Source organism: Panthera uncia, chromosome F2 (genome assembly GCF_023721935.1).
Source record: "Panthera uncia isolate 11264 chromosome F2, Puncia_PCG_1.0, whole genome shotgun sequence".
Classification (NCBI taxonomy): domain Eukaryota; kingdom Metazoa; phylum Chordata; class Mammalia; order Carnivora; family Felidae; genus Panthera; species Panthera uncia.
Window position 1 is genome coordinate 19,377,375 of NC_064812.1, and position 25,514 is coordinate 19,402,888.

A 25,514-nucleotide genomic window follows, 5' to 3' on the forward strand; every position below is an offset into this window, starting at 1 on the left:
ATCATCACACATCGTCCCAGGAAGAAAATGAGAACAGGACACCAGGGTAATTTGGAGAGAGAAAGAGAGACCACATTCACAGCACTTTTATGACAGTATGTTGTTATAATTGTTCTCTTTTATTAGTAGTTATTATTGTTGATCTCTTACTGTGCCTAATTTACAAATTAAACTTTATCATAGGTGTGCATATATAGGAAAAAGCATCAGATGTAGAGAGTTCGGTACTGTCTGTGCCTTCAGGCACCCACTGGGGGTATTGGAACGCGTCTCCTGCAGATAAGGGCGCACTGCTGTGTGCCTAAGGTTGCAGACCTAGGTAACAAGCCAGGGAAGATTTTACATCAAGAGATGTTTGACCACAAAGCTTGTGTGCTGTATTCTAAGTCATAGTGATCTCAGTAAGTAAAAGGGAAAACAAGATGGAAAAAGGAAGGTTCAATATGGGAAGAAAAAAGTATTCTGATGAAAATGTTTTTTATTTCTTCTCTTAAACCTCAGGCTGGGAAGCAATTCATATCACCTTCTGACGTCTCCTCTGAGCATGTTACACAGACTCCAGAAACCTATGATGTGTCTAATGCCTCATGCTTCATAGACTATCTTTGCTTGTTCTGTGCTTCCATGAAATGCTACGAAATGCTTAGAGTGAAGTGAGGAGAAACAGGGCCATAATTATATCACAGCTTTTCTATTACAGTTGTAACAGATCAGGATTTATTTTAAAATTAATACAATAATTCTTTTCTTCCTCAAACACAGGTCACCAGTTTATTGAGCAAGCTGAACTTGCTAAACTTCTCAACCTTTTTCTGAATGAATTAATAAATAAAATCACTTAACATCATTTTTTAAAAAGAGTGGTGTATCTAATACACAAAAAACCCTGAAGAACATACCACAGCACGCAGCTAGTTCTCTGTCATTTAGAAATGGCTTCAACCAGTCCCTTCATCCCTCCTCATTCCGATTTTGTCTCTCAAAGTCTTATCTTTGACTCTGGCCAAAGATTCCCCAACACGATTCAGGGTATGGCTATCCATTTATGCTCTTCACAATTCTTTATCTTCTATTTGATCACTTCTCAAATCCATATATTCTCTTTTTCATAGTCTCTCAATCTCTTCTTCTCTCATTTTTAATATTTCTATGACTTTAATAATATTGTTTATTTTATAGTCTGTATGTAATCATTCCACAATTGAAACCCCCGGGATTCTGAGACCACCCTTTCTGTGTCTTCTGATTATTATTCATAGCACATGGTTTACTTCTATGCTTCACAAGTTTGGATTCTGAGCTCTTTCTTGGCATTGCTGTATCTGTGGCAATCTTTGGAATGTGAGTCATACATATGTGCCTCAAATGTGATTTTGTGTTTACTTCTGCCAGGTACCCTACTTTTACTAACGCTGAGCAATTTTTTACATTAATCTCTTGAATGGAAGGTTCCCAGAGCATGTGAGGAAGGTAAATTTGAATGCTTAATTTGAACATGGTATGGGCCCATCGTTATGAATTCTCAAGACATTTCCCCCCACTCGGCACAGGCACAGATAGACAGAGGTGCTTCCGCAAATTCTCTCTATGCTTATGAGCAGAGATATTCTAGTCCACCCTAGTGCTGTTGCTGATACACTATATCCACTGTCTAGATAATAGTAATTATAACAATAACGAGAAAAATGAAAAGGAGTCAGAGGATAGTGAAGCACAAGAAGGAAAAGGAGGAGGAAGAGGAAGACCTACAGAGCATGCTCTGGGGGTCAGGCACCCTCCTAAATACTTTAACGCATGAATTCCAGCCCACAACCTAACTCCAGTGTCCAGTTTATGAATGGACCCAATCCATTCCCTCTAATCTCTAAGAGTAAAGATGTAGCCAGCATTAACCTACACACCCCACCCATTCTCCCATACTGTGGCTGATCTTCTCACTCCTGCCTTACCAAAATTCACATCCCCAACAGTCCCACTCCTGTTGAACTGAACTCAGAATCCTGGGTTCGGCAGATCTAAGACCCAGAATAACTGATGGAAAAGGTGTTAACATTTCAAATTTATCTCTTAACAGTGAGCCCAGAAATCATGAAACTATTAATGGGAAATAGGTGGTCCTAGTAATAACATACCTTCAGAACAATCGTGAGCCCTGGCTATTGTTCAACCATAATGATGATACCCAAGGCAAAACTGACTCTTCTCCAAGAGTGCTGAGTCCCTGCCAGACTACATGAGTGGACTGAGGGTAGAATCCTTTCAACTGTGATCACTAGTTAAGTCTCAGTGCCTAACTCAGTGCTCAGCACTAAGGGGTAATCACCAAACTCCTCTATGCATTTATTGTTAAATCAATAACATAAAAGTTTGGTCTGTGATTATATTGATTCATGCAAATTATACATTGCAATATCAGTAGCAAATACTTATGTAGCACTTACTATGTTCTAGGCACTTCATGCATGCTAACAAATTTAGTCCTCACAACTAAATTTTGGGAGTTGTCATGTTTCAGATTTTAAGAGGTCAAATGTGATTGTAGGAGAAGTAGGATCCACTGAAGGTTTATATATAAGAGCACATCCTATGCAATTCTTTTTTTTTTTTAAGTTTATTTATTTATTTTGAGAGAGAGAAAGAGAGCATGCATGAGAGAAAGAGTGGGGGAAGGGCAGAGAGAAAGGGAGAGAGAGAATCCCAAGCAGCTCTGCCCTGTCAGTGCAGAGCTCGATGTGGGGCTCTATCTCACAAACATGCCCTGAGCCAAGATCAAGAGTCAGACGCTTAACCAGCTGAGCCACCCAGGTACCCCATCCTATGCAATTCTTATTGAAAATACCAACACAGACCAGCACTCCTCAGAAAAGCGGTAAATTACTCAGTTCATCAAGTGATTCTGTTCCAGCACATTCGAAAGCAAGGAACAGCGATCATTTTATGAAAAGGGCAGGGTGGAAAATCTTTTAGTCTTTGCAGGTCCTATGATACTTGTTCTATCTGCTCAACTCTGGTTTTGCGGGAAAGCAGCTATAGACCGTATGTAAAAGACTAAGCACAGCTGTATGCCAATAAACCCTTATACGGTGTAAGAAAACAGAGGATGCACTTGGACTGCGAGCCATAGTTTGCCAATCGTTGGAAGAGTAACTTGTGCTCAGCTCATATTTTTTCCTAAGAAAAAAAAAGACTTTACCTTTATCTTCTCATTGTAAAAAACTTAAAATATTTTTTTTTTATTAAAAGAAAACAAAGAGGGTCAGATCCTTTAAAAACCATTAAAAGCGGGGAAAAAACTTTATGTGACTTTTGCTATCTGTTTCATAATCTTTTTCAGTTGGGCTCTGCATTCTTGTTCAAAACACCAAAAATAACTGAAGAAAGCTGTTTGGACAATGGAGAAATAGCTGTTGAGGCGAAAATGCCAATATTATGCTTAAAGGCAAATACCACTTTTGTTTGGGAGTTTGCTTTGGATTATTGAAGAAACGTACAGTAGATTGAAAACACGTAACTATTTCACTGCACAGCAACTTCTGTTAAGGCTCTCAACCCTTGAAACTAAAATTCTAAATTATGTGAAATACGTCTGATTGTATCTTAGCCACTATCAATGTCAACTCTTGTACCAAAAATTGTAGACCATAAATAGAACAAACAGCAACACAGTTCAACGTGAATTCTGGGGCTAGCACATTTAGAAGAGGGGCTGTGGCAAGTGGTACATTAACACTTGGGTGGGGAAGGCCTTCTGGTTGCCAGTGGGCCCCATGAACGCTCCTCCTCAATCTCCTGGAAGCCCTAACTCTGGCCTGGACTGTCACCACTGTTTATAATTTATGTCTTAAGACAATTCTCCACAGCCAGTGCCCTCAGAATCCACACTGTCTCTGCACACACCTCACAGGAGCCCCTGCCTAAGAGAGGAAGCCATCTTTGTTTCCACAAAACTGCTGAGAGTGTTTGCCTTAGCCCACGTCCTGATCACTGCAGTAAAGACCTTGAAACAGCTTCTGCCTGACAGTGGGCTAAGGGAAGGTCCTTCCATAATCATGTTTAGTGAGTAAAGCAAATGCTTTGCTGAAGGACCAGTCCTCCAGATGTTCATTTACATAAGTTATCAAAACATGTGTCCACATTACTCTTACTGTTTCATTGTCCATTTTCCTGTATTTAATTCACTTCATTTAATCCTTGATTTTAGAAGGGCAGGAGGAAGGGGAATCAGGGGAAAAAATGAAGAACTTAGGATATTTAGTAATATCTAGTTATACCTAAATTCTGGGACCAACTCTAATCCATGGATGGAAGACAGATCTCACCTTGAGTGCCATTCTTTAAGCACTGCATGGTGAAGAATGCTAAGCTAAAACTCAGCTAAGAGCTTACATGTAGAATCCTCCATAAAATATATATACAAATCTCTCTTTTCAAAAATGAATAGGAAAGACAAATCCAAAACTAATGAGTTTGGTTACTTAGAAGGGGTGAGTAAAGCTACGTAGATGAAAAAAGGGGACTGATACTTCTTTTGAGTGTTACCTTTTGTATAATTTTTTTTTTTTTGCTCTTGGAACCACATTAGTGTTTTACATACTCATAAATTAACCTAGCTGTATTAAAAATGAATAACAAAACCACAGTGAATAGGGAAGAAAAGAACTAACCTAAGATCCTTTTGAACACAGATGTTTGTTTTATTGTAGACCCACACTAAAGGCAAATATTGAACTCTAATTAACAGGTATTTTTTACAGTGTGTATAGATTAGAAATCCTAAAATGACTTTTATGACTGAGCATATAAGCAGATATATTTAAGATTTTGGGAGCTATGTTTCCCAAATCCCTTGCAAAGGGATTATAAATATGGAAAGGGGAGGGGCTAAAATGAACCCCGTGATATCAGTCTAAAGTAGATACAAGTTGTAGCTTTAAGACAGATGATAGATAAACAGAGGAGTGTGTGTGTGCAGTGCATGTGTACTCTCAGCTAAGAGGACCTAGAGACAATAACAACCTAGAAGCAATGAGCACATCTAGTGCCCACATCTTGGTATCTAAATACCATTCTATGAAAAGAAACCAGAATTTCTTGAATTACTGATTGATTTCAGAGCAGGACAAAAAAATACAAGAAGACTCTGCAATGTAAGGTCGGTGCCATAAAGTAAGAAAAGCTTGAAGAATGATAGGCATAGAGCACAGCTTGAAATAGCTCCCACTGAACAAATCTGGAAGAATTTGAGCATCAAAATAAATAATGATAGTAATGGATTTTAATCCATCCCATAAAATAAGAATCCATGAGTCCATTTTGATACAAATAGACAAATATATGTGGGCAAAGGGAAAGATAGCCCTTACAGTAGAAAGCCAGCTAATACATGTAAACAATGGAGTGCAGAACATTACCATTTTTATAAACACTATAGTAGTAACTGATTGAGGCAAGAATCATCAATGAATGTTAAAACAAGTGGGTAAAAATTTAATGAGAAAAGCAACATATGCATAGTCTCAAACATCTCTTCTCACAAATTATTTATTGTAATGAGAAATATATATCTGATAGATTTCATATCAACCAGGAATTTGCAAGTCAAGAAGTTCAGCTTTAATACTCATATAAGAACAAGACCTTGCATGCATTCTATGTGGGCGGTTGAAATTGATACTTCCCAAGTAAAGGAAGTACACTCAAAAGGCTATACCCTTAGTGAAATGATGGACTAGAAAAATATCTACTTTCCAGCAAGGGCAATAACAAAGAGTTTGCATCGGCCTAAGCTCTATGTGGAAGAAAAGTGTCTCTCCTATGAATTTGTAACCATGGACAAATTCTGAGTGTTCTAAGACAAGAAATTAACATAAATAGTTACTACCTAAGGGTACCTCTCTGGAAAGGCACACCCCTAAACCATACTGTGAAGAATTCCCACAAATGAGCTCACAAACCAATGTGACACATCAAACAAGAAAACAAGCACCATGAATGAAAACCAGCATAAAAAAAGAAAAGAAGAATTTAGCTTCAAAATACTTTAGATAATATAATTATTGGGCTCAGAATATAAAAGAAACATTTTTGAAATATTGTAATAATTCGGGGTGCCTGGGTGGTTCAGTCAGTTAAGAGTCTGACAGTTGGTTTCAGCTCAGGTCATGATCTCATGATTCATGGGTTCAAGCCCTGCATTGGGCTCTGGGCTGGTGGTGCAGAGCCTGCTTGGGATTCTCTCTTTCCCTCTGTCTCTGCCCTTCCCCTGCTCATGCTCTCTCTCTGTCTCAAAATAAATAAACTTACAAAAAATTTTTTGAAGAAATATTGTAATAATTTTTAAAGCACTAAAATAGAACAAAGTACCATAAAAATTATTAGCAAATTTATTAAAGAACTAAATACAATTTCTAGAAATGAAAGATTTATTCATTGGAAAGTACACATTAAAAAGCAGATTTGAAAAAGGAAAAGAGATAATTAGTACACTAATAGAAAGGCAAAGGAAGTTATCCAAAATGTCACTGATAAAATCACAGAGGTAGAAAATATGAAAATGAAGAGATATAGATCATTGGAGGAGACTATCTATGATAAATCTAATTTAAATACAGAGAAAGAGAGGAGAGAAAAAGGAATAGATAACTGAGAAAAAAAATTTTGAAGCACTAAACGTTAAGTAGTTTTCAAAGCTGGTGAAAGATGGAGCTCTTAGTTCTGGGAGCACAAAGAAATCTGTAACTAGGTTATTATAGTGAAACAATAGAACACCAAAGAAAAAGGGCAGAATGTCTGAAAGGCATCTGGAGAGAAAAGAGAAACTACCTGAAAAGGAATAATATTTAGGCTAACAACAGGCTTGTCAAAAACAGGAGCCAGAAGATAGTGACACATCTTCTAAATAACCGGAGATGACAGCTAATCTTTCAACACCAAGTGGGAGGTGAACATATTTTTGTATGAATAAAATTGAGTTTACCAACAGAGATCCTCTCTCTGTATCAGAGATACAAGATGGAATGATGAGCAAATAAATTCATAAACATGGGAAATCTTGATATCTGGACAAACCCTGACTGTTAAAATAATAATTACTTTAAACTGCATACTTCATGAGGCAAAAAAAGAAGCTAAATTTAATGTATCTGCCTTGAGTGGTGTAAAATACAGGAGATGGATAGTTGAAGTTAAAGTATTACAGAATTTTGTATTGGTTAGGAAAGAGTAAAGATGTAGATTAGTTTTAGCTTTTGGTTTTATATGTATGTTAAAATTTAATTATAACCATACAAAAAATACAAAAGGACTTTAAGTCCAGCAGAGGGGAAAAACGTATTTAAAAAAAAAAAACAAGAAAAAAAAATTGGGGGCACTCAGGTGGCTCTGTCAATTGAGTGTCCAACTCTTGATTTCAGTTCCGGTCATGATCTCACAGTTTGTGAGTTCAAGCTCCATGTTGAGCTCTGTGCTGATGGCTCAGAGCCTGGAGCCTGCTTCAGATTCTGTGTCTCCCTCTCTCTCTGCCCCTCTCCTGCTTGCTCTCTCTCTCTCTCAAAAATCAATAAACATTAAAAAAAAAAGGAAAGAATTTAGTATAACCAGTATGAATCACTCAAACTTAAGGCAAAGGCAGGCTTTGAATTCAGGGAGGTAAATGGCATGCTGATGCAATTTGCCACTAGGCTGTCATACCTCCTATATGTAGTCACATGGAAAGTTTTGTCAATGCACAGAATAAGAAATACAATATGGCAGGCTCTACATATGTGTCCGTATATTCACAGAAAAGTGACTGAAAAGTCATATGCCAAAGCATGAAAATAAACACTGAGTGTTTATTGCTGGGTGACAATACTTTTTATCCATTAGTATTCTACATTTTTAGTAGACCATTTACGTATCTTTGCATTCAGTGAATCTTTACTTAGATGCCTGTTACGTATCAGAAATTACTAGATACTCAGTTCTAGATACTGAGGAGTCAGTGAGGAGGAAAAGCAGACAAATGGTTGTTCTCTCAGATCTTACAGTCTAGTGGAAAAGACATTCAAATTATAAGTAAATATTAAAAAAAACAAAGTATAAGTAAATATAAAATGCTATGAAGGAAAGCTAGTTGTTGTATGAGGGCATGTGAAGAAGGAGATCGAACTGAGCTTTGCAGGAAGAAGAGGACGTATTTAAGCAGCATAGTGATGGGGAGAGTATCTCATGCAGACAGTGCAGCAGAGAGAGACCAGATCTTTAAAGGATCTGAAAGAGAGCCGGCAGGGCTAGAAAGCAGTGAGCTGTTAGATGAGGAAGGAGAGGAAGATACAGGTAGGTTCCAAGGGTAGGCAGGGCTTGGAGGTCTAGTTAAAAATTCTGGCGTGTATCCTAAGAGCAGTTGGAAGCCACTGAATGGGTTTTAAGACGTGTGTGGGGAGAGCATAAGTTCAGATTTGTTTTTGAAAAGATTGCTCAAACTTCTGGGTAGAAAACAAATAGAGATTTTGCTAAATAATCCTGTACACCAGAAAAGAAATGGCAGTTGACATGGAAAGAAACGAACAGATTCTGTATTTCAATAAAAAAAAAAATTCACAAGAATTTTTTTGTACTAAAAAATGGTGATGTACTAAAGACGGAGAGGAAGTGAGAGAAAAGTGCTGACAGTTTCTACAAGTGAGGAAGGCAGGAGTGACATGGGGATGAAGGAGAGTTCCATATCAGATCTGCACTCTTCTGATGGGGCGACGGCCAGGTATGTGTGTATTGCTTGTGTTATTAAAACTCAACTGCCAAAATAAGCAAATAAAAAAAATAATCTGACCTTCTTCTGGTGGAGATGGTTTGTTCCCATTTCCTTTATCCACAATCTTGACTCTGGGTTTTGGATCCTTTCTTTTTTCCAAATCTTTAACTGGAAGGAAAGTAGAAACACAGCAACATGTTATGTTAATGTCTGAAAGAAAATATTCAGTGAGTTTTACTAAAACCTTTGCAAGTATTGAGAGTATTAAGTAGAAATTAGCTCCATGGTAGAATTCCACTCCCAAAGATTAGAACTGCTATTTTATTTTAACCTTGTCATGGGAAGGTGTGGAAAACACCTAAGGAATTACTTTGGTCAAGGACTCATTATGGGCAGCTGTATCTAATAAATTCAACCTTTCATCAACTGCTATGAAATCAGCATGATTATTCCCATTTTGTACATGAGGGAACAAAGGACTAAGTAATTAAAACATATTTCATAAAACCGGAAAGTGTTGGCTTAGGATTCAAGCCAAGTCTTCTGGTCTCTGAACAAGGTCAGTGAGTTGGCCTTTGTTCTAGGAAGATCATGTCCAGAAATATCTTCATTTGGAGTTGGGCTATCTGCGATAGAAGGTAGAGAATCCAAAATAATTTCCTTTCAAACTTAAAAAAAAGTGTCCCTACTAATAAATAGTAGTATTTCTTTGTCAATTTCAGTATAAAATTAATACTGAATTAATTAATACATCTGTACCAATCTACTCCCTCATAGCTTCACTTTCTACTGCTTGAAACTCCACAGCCATTTCCTGCTATTGCTTGGCACGTTCACTTGCTTGAGTCAGTCAAGACCCACCACCAATGGTGATGGTTTCTGCACAAATAAAACCCCCACGAAAAGGCAGAAGCTATCTTATGATGAGATACTTCATTTAATTGTTGCATTCACTTCAAAGAAATCAGCAAATTTATTGCACCGTGGACTATGGAGGGGAAGGAATGATTTTCTCCGAACCATTATTCCTGCTTTCTCTAAGGTGTTATTCCATTAATGCTATCTCTATCATTCCCTCCTCTCCTCCTCTTCTTTCTACTGGCTTCGATCCCTTTGCTGAAAGAGTTTGAGACTTGCCAACTGCCAAGGTCATGTTGCTCTAGTTCTGTTATTTGTTTCCTTAGAAACCTTCCTTGGCTTTCTGGTACCCTAGAGGTTAAATTCCAAGATTAAAAATAAAAATAAAAATAAAAATAAAAATAAAAAACAGTACAAGATGCCTTGATCCTGCTATTCCCACTGAACCTTTAATTTTCTAAATCCTTTTTTTTTTATTTTTTTTTTTATTTTAGACCTCACTCTCTGGCTTTTTTATGAGTTTTGGCCACTTTGGAACACCCCCTTCTGTAAATTCTTCTCCTTGTGAGTTTTTACAAAGGCACTATCCTGGATTTTCTTGTACTCCTCAGACCCCTCCTTTACATTCTCATTTTTTGGCTCCTTTTTCTGTTTTCCATTCCTGAAACATGATCATATACTAAAGTTGCCTTGCATCTCCGTACAGCCCGCCTACACTTTTATCATCCCACAAGTGTAATGCTCACCCTCCTGTGGAAATTTTCCAAATCTACATCTTCAACCCCACCCACCCATAGGCCATGGCCTCAAATTGCTTACATTCTGTAAAAGAAGGCTGCAACTTTAATGTGGGAACAATTGTGCCGAGTAGTGATAGAAGCAGAAATAGATCTGGCAAAGAATAATTCCAGAGGTGGAGACTCATGGAAACTTCACAGAGAAGGTGACATTTAAGCCAGACTTGGAAAGATGAAAAGATGAACACAATTTTGTAGGCAGAGATTAACAAAATGTCATTCCAAAATGACAGGAAAATGGTGGCCAAAAAGAAAGTTTGCCAAATAGAGCCATAAACCATTCTGATCTATATCTATATCTATATCTATATCATCTATATCATCTATATCTATCTATCTATCTATCTATCTATCTATCTATCTATCTATCTATCTACAGCAGTCATCTTTCAATTTCCCCCTTAGGTTACATATAAGATGTAATACATATGTCATACCAAGCTGCTGTCTTCCTCATGCAGGAGGCAGACTAAATTGGAAAACAGACTGTCATAAGCAAAGTGGCATTAATCATAACAACAGCAACCTTGCCCCTAGTATGTGCTGAAGTGAGTTAATCCACACAGTAATAGGCATATATCATTACTCCCATTTGCTGAAAACTGAGGCCATGCTTGATTTGCTTGGCCAAATATACACACCAAATCAGACATGCTTTTCTATCTTCAATCTCCAAATATTGTTTCTCATGCTTCCCTGTGTTCAGAAGATGGACTCATGAGGACCTCAAGTCTCTACACTAATTATAAACCCATATGCACAGCATTTGTCTGGATCATCATTTTCTTGGACCCAACCATGAAAGTCTTCCAGGGAGGGGAGACCAGACTGATAGCTCCATTTCACAAGGAGCAAAACAAAAAAGAAAACCAACCAAAGTTATTTTAATTTCATTGTTACAAACTTTTATTTGGGAAGAACTAATCCCTCCAGCTTGACAATAAAAACAATGCAGCTAAGAAATATATATGCTTACATATAAGTTATCCCACTAGTCTTAGTTAGACTGTCTCACTAAGATTATTTCAGTTTAAGCAAGCTGAAAACTGCATTTCCTTCTTTTAAAATGTTTATTTTGAGAGAGAGAGAGAGAGAGAGAGAGAGAGAGAGAGAGAGATTGAGTGCATGAGCAGGCAAGGAGCAGAAAGAGAGGGAGAGAGAGAATCTCAACCAGGCTCTGTGCTGTCAGTGCTGAGCCTGATGTGGGGCTCGATCCCAGAATCTTGAGATCATGATCTGAGCCAAAATCAGGAGACAGACACTCAACTGACTGAGTCATCCAGGGACCCCTAACTGCATTTCCTTTTGTGTTTTGAGGAAATAGCTATTGGGAAAGCTTTCTAAGGTCACCTGTTTCTTACGCTGCTCAATCAGCGGAACTATCTGAAATAATCAATCGCAGTAACTTCAGCCTAAAATAAAATGTCTCCTTGTCTTTTTACTGCTTCTCACAAATTTTAAGAAGTGTTATTTTGCTTACTCGGAATGTCCAAGGCCAGAAACTGAAGTACGGTGCCATAAAGGGAGACAGAGACTGATTTATATGGAAAATAACATAAAAACCTTTTCCAGAGGCTCCAGACAATGTGAATCTCAAAAGAATGGCATGTTGAAACATCTCCCTGTCCTATTGACAGGTGGATTTACCAAATGTCTTTATTCAGAAGTTTTAAGAGGTAGCTGGTTTAAAAAGTTTTTTTTTAATAAAAAAAAAAAATCACAAAATACATGTCCTAAAACATTACTTAGAAGAGGAAGGAAAAAAAAAAAAGGAAAGAGGGGCAGAAAATCCAGATAGAACACTGCTACACACAGAGTTCTAGAAACCACAGCCTCCCAGATTTGTGGATTAATCTAATGGCATGATTTTAAAAGCTATTGTTATTTGAAATGTCTAGATTTGCTTCAAAATTAGGGCAGTGTGGTGGGATGGGGGGATAATACATGAAACAAGACTGGCCATGAATGGCTCACTGCTGAAGTGACTGACGGACGGATACTTAGGGATTTATTATACTATCCTGATTTTTTTTTTAATTTTTTTTTTAACGTTTATTTATTTTTGAGACAGAGAGAGACAGAGCATGAACGGGGGAGGGGCAGAGAGAGAGGGAGACACAGAATCGGAAGCAGGCTCCAGGCTCTGAGCCATCAGCCCAGAGCCTGACGCGGGGCTCGAACTCACGGACCGCGAGATGGTGACCTGAGCCGAAGTCGGACGCTTAACCGACTGCGCCACCCAGGCGCCCCTATACTATCCTGATTTTTAAAATGTTTAAAATTATCCTTTAATAAGTTGGATTTTTTAAAGAGTCTATATTAACAATGAAGTAGCACAGAAAGTTAACTAGGACAGGCCTCTTCTGTTTGCATTCACGATACACAAAACTTTCCCGTCCACATTTAAACGGCCCCTCCCAGGAAGAGGGAGTTGCTGTGGTCTCTGATCATGAGAATATAAGGTCACAGGGGAAGGGATCTGCCATGTTCCCAGTGCCTAAAATAGGGCCTGACACTTAGTAGTCATGCAGTATATATTTGGTAAATGAAAAAAACAGTGAATGAATGAATGAATGAATGAGCATCTTCCTGAAAGAAGAATCACTGTCTGTATGAACAACTTTTAAACTCAGTATAAGGAAAGGCTTTCTAATGCAGATACGGACTGGGCTACCTCAGCGCTTTCTCTCCTGCTTAGAATATCCCTGCAGGCCCTGCCTTTCCCTGTCTGCCCAACTTACTATTTGAGAACTGTCTCAAATACGAAGCCATCCCCCGTCCATTCTCATCCTAGCCCATTATTGGGGCGGAGAGATCACCTCCCTTCACAGAGCCCCGAATGTATGTCTCTAGCCAATACTTACCATATTCACAAGTCTGTTTGTCATAGGACTTGGCACGTAACAGGCCAATGATAAAAATCAGCTGATTAATTATTAGAAAAAGTTAAATTCCTTATTGTATAGACTGTTTACATAGGGGCTGGACTGGCATTTGCTAGGGATACTATGAAGAAGGTACAGGCATCATCTGTTGAGTCACTCAGTAAGTATTTATTGAGCACCTGCTACGTGCTGGGTAGATGAGTTGTCTGGGTAAGGTTCAGGGAACAGTGTTCGGAGGAGCATTTGAAAAGTAAAAATTAGGGGCACCTGGGTGGTTCAGCTGCTTAAGCGTCTGACTTTGGCTCAGGTCATGATCTCGTGGTTCGTGGGTTCAAGCCCCACATCGGGCTCTGGGCTGACCGCTCAGAGCCTGGAGCCCGCTTTGGATTCTGTGTCTCCCTCTCTCTCTGCCCCTCTCCTGCTCGTGCTCTCTCTCTCTCTCTCAGAAATAAACAAACATTAAAAAAAAAAGTGTGATGTAACTTTAAAAAAAAGTAAAAATTAACGGATTTAAGTAGGCATGCAGTGAAATGGGTAAAGGGAGAAGCAGAGGTGCATCAGTGACAGGAACTCATGGAAGATTGTACTAAATGATTTCAAGATCTCCTCAAATCGAAACAATCCAATTTTAACCTATCACAATGTTTACTATAGGCAAACTCAGAGCTGAACAGAGTCCCATGCTGACACTTTCAGAACTGTAAATACGTACTTCTGAATTGGCCTTGGGCTGGCTTGCTTTCTTTGTCTTTATTGTATGCAATAATTTGAACCGAATAATTCTGGTCTGGCATAAGACCTTGAATAATTGCTTTAGTTGCAGTGTTCTGGAGATTCAGTTGATTGGTTTTTCCACCTATAATAAAACAGAAAGATAAATCAGTACTAAGAAACAGGTTAACTGTATACATTAAGAAAATTTATTAATCAAGCAATCAAGACATTTAAAAATATATACGATGGTGCATATGTACATTGCACTTAACTTTAATATATTGTTCCTTCTCATTCTTAGCTCTACTCTTTGTATAACTTAAACAGTTGTCTAAATAGGACAAAACACATTCAGAAAAATCATTCATCACAATGCATTATTGCTTTTATATGCTAGGGAAAGTCATAGTACAGGATCAGAAGACAGTAAGCCCTTCCCATCAGATATATTCTTCAAGGAAAGAATTCCACTTAAAAGTGCAGGGAAAGGTATGGGCAGACTGAATGTCATTGTCCACAGTGGAATTTTTGCTATAGTCTCTCTAAACTGAGTCAGAGCCTCCCTGAAGCACTAGCAATTTAATTATCTCAAATCTGAGCATAACTGGCTCAGGATGTTGATGGAACCAATCATTGCCTGGCTACTTAAAAGTTAGCTTGGTTCATGAAAAGATTTCAAACCTCCATGATCTCTCCATCAAATTAGACTAACATCTAAGGCTTTCTTGGAAATACTGTTGATTAAATATTCAACTTTTATGCAAAATTCCAAAGATAGCTTTCTTTTCTGATTTCTAATAGCAGTTACTAAGTCTGAGAAAGGAGAAATTTAAAACCTCTGCCTCACTAACACTAATAGCAAAAAGCATCTGAAATTTGCTGAATGAATTAAACATAACACAGATTATAATAAATTTTAATCATATTCTCATAAAATTAATGATGTTATGTTTGAAATCTGAAAACTTTCTCTTGCCAAAACCCATTTCTTTAAATGCATTTATGTCCGAGATGTTAAACCTGGTTTCACAAAGTTCTATTGCTTAAAACTCATCTCCTACAAATACATACAAATAAATCTTTCTTAATGTGTGCATCACTAAAAAAAAAAAAAAAGTGTCTTAGGATACTTTGTATTAGAGCCCCACTCTGAGAGGCATAGGGTGTATTATTTTACTAAAGGCCTTGAGAATCTTGCAATAAAAAAGCTTTAAACTCTTTAAGACAGGAGTTCTTAACTTTATTTGACCATTAAACCATTAGGTTGTATTAAGAGCTGTAGCATCTTTCAGATTACCATGGACCATGCTTTGGGAAAGACTGATATAAACAATACTTGGAACATCTCTTGCAGTGTTCACATGTCTACATTTTGTGTCTAGACGCGTTTATTACTCTCTTTATTTACTCTGTTTATGTTTTATCAAGGAGATACCAGAGTGTCGACACTGTGTTATTGGCTTGGGTCACGGCAGCAAGGACATGGGGTCACTGGAAAAAATGTAACGAGTATTCATGAAGAAATCATTTGCTTTCATTCTCAATTTTTAGTTTGTCTCTGGAGGTGTTTAAGCAAGAGCTGGAGGTCTGCTTTGTGGGTACGTTGTGGTGGAGGGGATTGAAAGATCTGGCTGAGCTTTGGTTCCAAAGCTACACAAGTCACTTCCAAGACTCCCTGATTCCTTTATGACAACTACGTGAGGTAGTCAATAGTTTAGTATTATCAGCAATTAATCAGGTAGTTAAAACACTGATAACCTGAAGGAAACAAACAAAAAAAGAATAACCTTTCAAGATCCAATATGGGGAATTCTCAGAGGTACCGCAAATTGGAAACTTGTATTTTGACCTTTAAAGTCATGATGTTTAAGAATCTCTTTAACTTGAATTTCCCATGAGGACTTATTTTAGAATGTAAACTGCCATTTTCAGAAGTCAAAGTTATTTCAAAAGTGGGCCATGCTTCAAAATGAAAATTCTGAACCAGGCTTGAGAATGAAATACTGTTTTCTGCAAGTGAATCACTTCTGTGGGCCACCATGGGAAAAGTTGGCATCAGTAACACTGAACCAAGAATCATTCTAAGGAGCCTATGGGTAATATTTGTTAGTAGAAGAAGGTTCTTTTTTAGTAGTGGCCGAGCAAGAAACCAGGTGTTTCATCTGCTTGTTTTAAATCCACCACTGGGTAAAATGTCCACAACTATGAACAACAGAGCATCTGTTGACCTCATTAAATGAGTTGCAGAAAGGTGTCTAACAGCAAGGAGTCCAGGTTCTTATAAATCTCTTTATCACCAATAGAGAGGAAAAAATTATACTTATGTAAATATATATTATACAGATGTGTTATATGAAATATTTGTTATGTACTATGTGAAAATGTATCCTAGGAAAGGAACTGAGGTCTGAGAGACGTACTCAAGATCATCTTTAAATCAATCATGGGTTAATATGATTGAGCTCCTACTATTTGGCAGTCACTCTTTTAAGTGCTTGGCATTTATAAATTAATTTAGTCCTTACAACAAGTGTTTCCCAAATTTAATACGCATAGGAATCCTCTGTGAGTCTTGGTAAAAATTAGATGCCAGTTCAGTAAGTGGGGGGTGGGGACCAATAGTCTGCATTTGCTCTCAACTGATGCTTCTGCTGCTGATTCCCAGAGTACATTTTGAGTTCCAAGCCTTACAACAACTCCATGAGGTGAGTACTAATGCTGTTTGTGCATCTTGTGTAAGAAGAAACTGAGGAACTGAGAGACTGAATAACTTGCCCACATGACATCTTACGCCCCACAGAACCAAGTTCTAAAAGCAAGCAGTCTGTTTTGTTTTTTTTTTTTTTTTTAATGTTTATTCATTTTTGAGACAGAGAGAGACAGAGCATGAACGGGGGAGGGTCAGAGAGAGGGAGACACAGAATCCGAAACAGGCTCCAGGCTCTGAGCTGTCAGCACAGAGCCCGACACGGGGCTCGAACTCACGGAACGCGAGATCATGACCTGAGCCGAAGTCGGCGGCTCAACCGACTGAGCCACCCAGGCGCCCCAAGCAGTCTGTTTTCTTGATCCCTTCTTTGTCTCTATGACCACCATGTGGCAGTGGAGATTCCTCCACATACTCTGTATTATTGTATTAGTTGATCAGATGTGTACAGTAAAAACATAAAATAGAAGAAAAAAGTCAACCAAAATTTAACATATAAAAATTTACATAACTACTTTATCTTCATGATCAATAAATTTAACTTTTGTCTTTCCTGTTTTAACTTATCACTTATTTTTATAATGTATACTTAGTTTTTATAATTTTAATGTGTAATTGCTGAATAATATACTATCAAGTTAATGAATCATAATTTACTCAGCTGGTCACAACCGTCGGCTTTCCAGATGTATTGGATTTTTTTTTAAGTCTCAACACACCAAAAATATTCATCCTATGTCAAAACAGAAGTGGTGAAGATTTTAATCTGGAAACTTCTCCTGTGGAGAATTATGGTGAGCTCAATAGTGACTCTTTAGACTTTAGGAACATTATTTCCTTGATTAGAGGGTGAGATTTCAAGTTCAAATATTAAATTAAAAAGAAAACTTTCAAAAAATCCTCTTACAAATGATTTTAAAGCAACACTCGGTATTTCACATTTTTAGTTATCTATGTGTAAAAAGTTGCTAATACTCCACAAAATACAAACAGCTCTATTTTACCTGAAGCTGGAGTCACAAGAAGTTTGTATCCACCAAATTTTCCCCTTGGAGCCTTCCATGAAATCTGTATACTGTCCTGAGATAATACATTATATCGTAACCTTGTGGGTGGAGCCACTGAGAAAGAAAAACAAAAAATTGCTTAAGTATTGAAACATTTAAGTTTCCATTAGTTAAACTGAAGAGTCAAAGTAATGAAATCAAAATATATGACTTCATCAACCTCAAAATATGCTCTTTCTATAACCCCATTAATGAATTGATCAGTTTGCACAATGATACAAACCCAAGAGTATCTGTTTCTTAAGAGATAAGCATTGGTCAAATAGTATTGACCTTATGACAAAAAACTGTGACTTAGGGTTAAAATTTAATAATCTGGTCGACTTTAAACTGAAGGCAATCTTGCAAAATGTGTTCATTATGTTACAAACATTGTGTGTGTGTGTGTGTCCCTACTTGGAACATGTGAGCTTTTATAATCTACTCTCCTGGGGCCTGTTTCATGCCTTCAGGTTTTTTACTTTCGTAATCCAATATATTTTATGATAAGGTCATTTAAGAAGGCTATCATGGACATATTAGAGTAATAAGATCTTCATTTAAAAACATCTGAGAAAGAGATTAAAAGGGACCAAAATAAAAAAGACCAATAAAAGATAATTATGTTTTATAAACTTTGATCCATTCTTGAAATTTGGCTGATTTGTATCTTTTGGCAAGATCCATAGCACATGGTCATGAATCATCCCAGTATATTTAATCTTTTCTGATAGTTCACACAATGGGTACTTCTATATTACTTTTTACGTATGTCATTCAAACTTCAAAACATTTTTTGGAACCCTACCATCAGTGTCCCAGAATTTCAAAAGAAATCCTTTAAGAAGATTTTAATGATATAATATCGAAATTAGTTTGTCAAAAAAGAAAAGTTAATGTGTAACAGAAAAGTTAGCACTTACTACCCATTTTTATGCCCTGCTTTTCTTTCTCGCTTGAGAAAACACAGAGAGGGAGGAAATAAACATTCTCTTTCACAGGGATGTAGCATGACATGGAGTTTGGACACAAATTTGATTCTAGTTCTGTCACTTATTAGATAAAGAACCTTGAGTAAGTGATTGTTTCTTCCAAAGCCTTATTTTTAGAAAAGGTGACAGCAATACTTTCTGCACAACACAGATGGCAATAGACAATAGGCTAATGGATACAATGTATTATAATAGGTGGTCAGTAAATGTTTGCTCCTCTTGCCCTTACTTCAGCTAATGGGTGATCTCAAAAGCTCACTGGATTCTAACAAAAAATACACAGCTATCCCAACTTTATGTATAAAGGAACCAAAGAGAAGCTAGAGATGTGTCCAAGTTTACATACTGGTGAATGACAAGCTCTGACCCCAAGCAAAATGCTCTGTTTCTTTGGCAGAAGAGCCATATTAAGAAGGCACCCTTTATTGAGCTAGGTGAATGAGTGATTTACCTCTCTACAAACTATCCACTCATTCAAAATCAATGAGCAGTGAAGGACACAATCAAGAATAGTTATTCTCTGGGGTTCCTGGGTGGCTCAGTTGGTTAAGTGTCCAACTTCAGCTCAGATCATGATCTCACGGTTCACGAGTTCAAGCCCTACATCGGGCTCTGTGCTGACAGCTCAGAGCCTGGAGCCTGTTTCAGATTCTGTGTCTCCCTCTCTCTCTGCCCCTCCCCTGTTCATGCTCTGTCTCTCTCTTGAAAATAAATAAAACCATTAAATTTTTTTAAAAAAGAATAATTATTCTCTTCCTGTTGTCCTTTACTACCTCTTAGCAGAGAATGCTAGCCATACAAAACAAAAACATTAGCTTACCATTCTCAATTTAACATGAATGGAAGAGTTTACATTTCTCTGGTTTATGGGATAATATGGATTTATCATAAGAACAACTACACTGCAATTCAAGAGGAAGATAGCTGAACATAACATTTGGATGAACAGAAAAACTATTACTATTTTGCTCAGTCTGGAACTTGGGGAGAATAATGTATTCGTAGGTAGGCTCTTATGACTTATGGAAGAAAATTTAAAATAAGAATTAAACCATTTTAAACAATATATCAAGTGTCTCCACCAAATCTTGCCAGTGGGCTGCTAGACATCATGGGCCAAGCTCATGAAAGTGTTCTGCCTGAACGCCCTGGTGAAAGACAGCTGACATGCCTGGGAATCGTCAAGTGGAAAAGTACAGTAAATAGGATGAGGGCCTCAGGTCTAGGCAGTTGCAAGAGGATCAACCCATTCTGTTGGTACCCCAGGTGTGCGGACTTCTCAAGGAGGGCAAATAAGGCAACCCAGGATTCCTAGGTTAAAGATTAGAAATCTTTACAGCATTCTCTGGCCAGGCTACTGTTCTTCAAATGTGGTCTGAGTTTATAGCCTGACACATTTTTTTAGTCAACAGCCACAGCCTTCTGAACCTCCAGGAGAAAGTGATTAGGATAACAATGGCCATGCTCTGATTCCATGCCCAGAAAATACAGAGGGTGCTCCAGACCCAGAGGGCACTGGCTTCCTTTGAACTGCTCAAAGAAATACAATGTGAAGCAACTGCAACAACAATATCCATCCACGTTCAACTTTGTAAACAATTTATAAATGATGCGGATGACTACAGTCCCATTACAACTGCTAGCAAAAAGCAATACCACCATTTTCTTTGATCAACAGACCGCACCTATTGCCTATATACGCAAAAATACTCTCTCAATCATTAAAAGAAAATCTTGGGTAGACACAGAGTTCACACTTCCTTTAGGTTTTTGCCTATCGGGGAAAAACAGTGAACAGAAAAAATGCTAGTTAAGAAAGAAGAAGGCATGAGGTCATAGTATCAAACTTCAAAATTAGCTCCTTTTTCTCTGTATGGAAGACACTGGGACTTGTGCCAGGGCAAGGGTAGCAAGACTGATAGAATCATTGTAAACCCAGTGCACAAATAAATGTCTCATGGAACAAAAAGTTGTGGATCTTTAATGCCAGACCCATGCTTTTTCTTTCTGCAGCCCAAAGGAGGTCCTTCTATACGGACACTTAACTTCCAGTGATAATTACACTCTCTCTCCCTTTCAAACAGATAAAACTTAAATTTTTTTAAGCAACTCCAATTATTTATTCTCTGCTCAAAATCAATCACATAAATAAATGGTGTCATGGTAGATAGAAATAAGATTCAGTTTCTCAAACATCTCACGTACTTTCCTAAAAGCCAAAGAAGCCAATGACATCTGAAGTCTTTTCTTACTGGGATTTCCTCCAGCAGGTGCCCACCATCTTCTTTCTAGAAAGTTTCTCCACTGGACCATGCCTTTTCAATTCACCTCTGAGACCTCAAAGGTCCCCATCAGATAACCTCCAAGCACAAAACAGTTCAGATATATCCCGTCTCATCCCTTTCACCTAAGCTCCAGACCACCCACTACCCACCAGACATCTTGTCCTGGATGTTCCACAAACAGTGGAAGCTCCACATATGTGTCTGAGACTGATATCATCTTCAGATTAAACTTGCTTCATCATTTATTCTTTTTCAAGTTTTTTTTCTTTTAATATTGAGAGAGAGAGAGGCAGAGAGAGGTAGAGAGAGAGGGAAAGAGAGAATCCCAAGCAGGTTCTGCCCTGTCAGCACAGAACCTGACGCGGGGCCAATCCATGAACCGTGAGATCATGACCTGAGCTGAAATCAAGAGTCGGACGCTTGACCGAATGAGCTACCCAGTCACCCCTATTCTTTTATTAATCTCTTCAACAAATGTCTACTATGACTGAGGCATTGGTCTGCATCAGAGATATAGACACCAATAAGAGAAGTACTGAAGTACAGGTAAACAAGCAATTATGACGCAAAGGTACAGAAGCAATAATAACATGTGAGTTGAAATTAAAGGTCCCGTCTACTGAGCAAAAAGCCTTACAGTCCTCTTTGATATTTCCCTTTTACACCTCCCTCCATATCTAATCAGGAAGGAAGTCTTCTCTCTTCTACCTCTGAAATGGTTCTTGGATTCACCCTCTTCTCTCTGTTCCCCCACCTGGCTCAGACCCTCAACCTCTACTTCCCAGACACGTTAGTATAATCTTCCAATGGTCTCTCCTACTTAATTCTTATTCCCCAAGCCACTATGGGTCACAAATATGAGTAGCAGCGATATTGCTAAAATCAGAGCTGTTTAAAATCCTCCACAATTTGGCTCCAATCTACCTTTCCAGCTTTGTCTTTTGCTACAGCCCCACCCCACACACAGAACTTATATTGTGAGTTATCTGCCTATCTGACGGCATCCCTGAAAGCACCCCAGAAGGGTCTCTGTGCGATCAGTTACTCCAGCAACGACCATTTCTGAATTAGGTTAGACTAAGATAGTGGCTCTGAAGGGCTTTGTGATTTGCCTGCTCTTTGTTCCTAAGGACCTGTGCTTGTATCCCACAGTTTCGATGGTGAGTTACCCGAGATTTCTAGTACCACTGCAGAAAGTGTTCTTACATTAATGTAAACGGGGTAAGCAGAATTTGTCTAACTGTTCCCTGTGTGTTGCATGAAGTAGTCAGAAATACGGTCTTTTGCTCAGTGTTTGAACACTGTTCGAGCCTGCCAAGGGTCACGTTCCATGCCTTTGCAAACAAGCACGCCTCACTTTAAGGAAGCAGGGTGTGGTGGTTCTTAACATTTGACTTTTCTCCGACTGTAAATTCCAAGCATTAGACATAAACACTCCTAAAACAACTTTCTTTATCTCATTTACATTTCCTTGCTAAGCTGATGAATGACGATTTCTGTACCAACATTTCTGTTTCTGCAAGATTATCGTGTTTACCCAGTAAGGTAGTTTTGCTCATTTATACGCGTTGCGCACTTACTCCGGAGGTTAGCACACTTCTTCTGCAAAAGGCCAGATAATAAATATTTTAGGCCTTGGGGGCTATACAGTTTCTGTCACAACTACTCAAGTTCTCAATGTGAAGCAGCCACAGACATATGTAAACAAATAGCTGCATTCCAATAAAACGTTAATGACAAAAGCAAGCAGTCTTCTGTTATTTGGCCCATGAGTGGTAGTTTACCCACTCTTAACATACTTTAGAAAAATGAGTCGAAACCAAAAATAAAGGTGCAGATCCCAGTAATACAAACAGTAGATTTCAAAAATGAAGTTCAATGAAAACGAAGCTAGAAATAGCCGGAAATGCTTAAAATGGTGTATCAGCAGTTTCTGTCAGACTCTTAGGAAACTGTACATTGTGTGCTCAATTTTTAAAGAAAGGAACAAAATAAGGACCAGGTATCAAGTGGTAGAAATATTTTGTAGACCTTCTATTTAAGAGACAAGGCATGACTCAGGTACCTACATACACACATTATAGCTCCCCATTAATGGAACTGATTTGGTAGCATGCAAATTTGGCTTCTGCCAATTAAATCTGCACAGCCTTTTCAGAAGCATGTGAAGAACGAGCTATTCAACAAACCACCACAAAATGACTATGCTCAGCCACTGGTGAGGTCTTAACCGTCATCAAAGTTGTGTGGCCCATTTCTACAAGGCAAACAGTTGGTAAAACTGAGTAAAAGCCAACATATGACCCTGCCTAGAAACACAGTAGAACCAGTGAAACACTGTTAGGGTAGGTAAGATAAAAAATAATAATCGGAACCAGTGCAGCTCGAGTCCCAGCCCTAATGATTATCTTAAAGTTTTGCGTTACCTTGACCCTGGACAATGGTGCAAAAATAAGCAATTGCCAGAAAAGCTGGAAACAACCGGTATTGCATGTCGCACTGAAAAATCTTCATTTTATCCTCTGCTTTTCACATGAGATGCAGCAATCCTGGAAATAGAGAACACAGGAATGTTTTGAGAAGCCTGAAAATAATGTATATGCGTCCTCTAATACCGGCCAACCACCCAACACGGATTAGTAATGTCAGGAAGTAATTCATTCTCCCGGGCACCGTATACTTCACTCTGAAATATGAACTGATAAAAGAAAACCTTTTGAGAAGATGCTGTAAATGGAGAGAATGATCTGAAAGATTTGGGAAAGAAGTTCAGGAAGTACTTTGTGACTCTTGTGAGGCATAAATTGCACAGTGAATTTTCCAAATGGTTAAATTCCAAACGTTTATGTGAAATGAGCATTATAAATGAGACAATCACAATTTCCTTGACAGGAATGTGTTCCTCCAGGATTTTTCACATAAAGTCAAAAGTCCTTCTATTTGCCTACAAAGTAAAGATATATAGGACCTTTCTTCTGGTAATTAAAGAGAATTTGAAAAACCACTTTGTGCTAATACTAAATCACTGTTCTGCCTTTATTTCACTGGGCTGAAACATCTGTAATCCTTTCACCTTTTAACTTTTTTTGTCCTACGTGTAAATCTAAAAACTCTTCCAAGGTTTTCTTTTTCACGAGGAAATCAATGAAAGAAAAACTCTAAGAAAAAGAGAAATGAAAAGGGGCAGAAGAAGGTACGTAAGGAAGAAAGGAGGGAGGGAGGGAAAGAAGAAGTGTGAAGAGAGAAGAAGCAAGAGTGACTGGTCAATTTACAAGCGCAGTCTACAAATTGTTGACCATAATTATTTTATAAGCCACTACAAAGGAGAAATTCCAAGAAATTTCCTCAAAGGATAAAAAGACATCTGAAAAGTTTTCTTCTAGCTAGAGCATTTTTTCATTCATATATTCATTCATTCATTCTCCAATATTGTCTCACAAAAGATCTCAGGCAAATTTCAGATAAATAGCAAATAATGTTTTTAGTATGTCCATTGTGATATTTAGAACATATTTAATTACACAATTTATTAGCAAAATTGTGTGATCTCTCAGCTTAAACCTTATCTTTCTTGGTTCTTGCTCCCTTATCAGTATTCAAGGGTGTGTTTCTGACTTCTCTTCTCCCTCCAGAATAGAGAATCTATATGTTTATCCACTTTGCGGGGGGTTTTTTTGAGAACAAGTTTTTGTTTTGTTTTGTTTTTTTTACTCATCAATGCTATGTTTTGTTTTCTGATTTATTTCTGCGCGTATCATCAGGAATTGCTTCTTTTCGCTTTTCTCTTATTGTTTTATTTGCTTTTTGTTTTTCTTTGTGATTTTCTTTTTGTCAAATCTTAATGTGATATTATTCTTTATTTGAGGCCATTAATTTTCCTCTGAATATGCTTTGGCCACATCATATAAGCTTCAACTTCCTTTTTAACTGAAGAGTTATTTCAGCGAACGTAGTAAAGCCTAAAAGTCTATGAACAGAGAAAGCAATAGGACTAATGCATTTAAACCTCTGAGATTCTGGTGTAATTCCAGAGTAATACAGTGTATATTCAGAGGAATAAATTGTATTTCCCTCAGGCAATCATTCAAAAACAAATTGGGGGGCAAGTACTTTTTGTATAATACCCAATGATAGTCTTGTGTACAACTCTTTTATGTTGCCAATAAAAGGGAAATCTGTAAGCTTTGATATTCATGTAAATAAACAAGCTAAGATCCTGTAATAAAAATTTAAAAATGTGCTCAATTGTGCCTAGAGACCCAAAAAATATCTTCTCCTATCATCCTACCATAGTTCCAAAATACTAATTACAAAAGAATATTTCTTTGGGGCACCTGGGTGGCTCAGTCGGTTAAGCGTCCAACTTCGGTTCAGGTCACGATCTCGCGGTTCATAGGTTCGAGCCCTGCATTGAGCTCTGTGCTGACAGCTCAGAGCCTGGAGCCTGCTTCGGATTCTGTCTCTCTCTCTCTCTCTCTCTGTCTCTCAAAAATAAACAT

At 37.9% G+C, this 25,514-nt stretch overlaps 1 protein-coding gene across 5 annotated transcripts in view; it reads right to left on the reverse strand.

The window, feature by feature from the left end:
- Positions 1 to 25,514, reverse strand: part of COL14A1 (collagen type XIV alpha 1 chain) — a 211,034-nt gene that overhangs the window by 170,797 nt on the left and 14,723 nt on the right. For all 5 annotated transcript variants that reach the window (XM_049632956.1, XM_049632953.1, XM_049632952.1 and 2 more), the window contains exons 2-5: positions 23,442 to 23,564; positions 17,697 to 17,813; positions 13,984 to 14,127; positions 8,810 to 8,899 (exon numbers count right to left, since the gene is read on the reverse strand). In XM_049632956.1, the coding sequence (XP_049488913.1) occupies positions 8,810 to 8,899; positions 13,984 to 14,127; positions 17,697 to 17,813; positions 23,442 to 23,529 (439 nt within the window). In that variant the 5' untranslated portion in view covers positions 23,530 to 23,564. The remainder of the gene's footprint in view (positions 1 to 8,809; positions 8,900 to 13,983; positions 14,128 to 17,696; positions 17,814 to 23,441; positions 23,565 to 25,514) is intronic.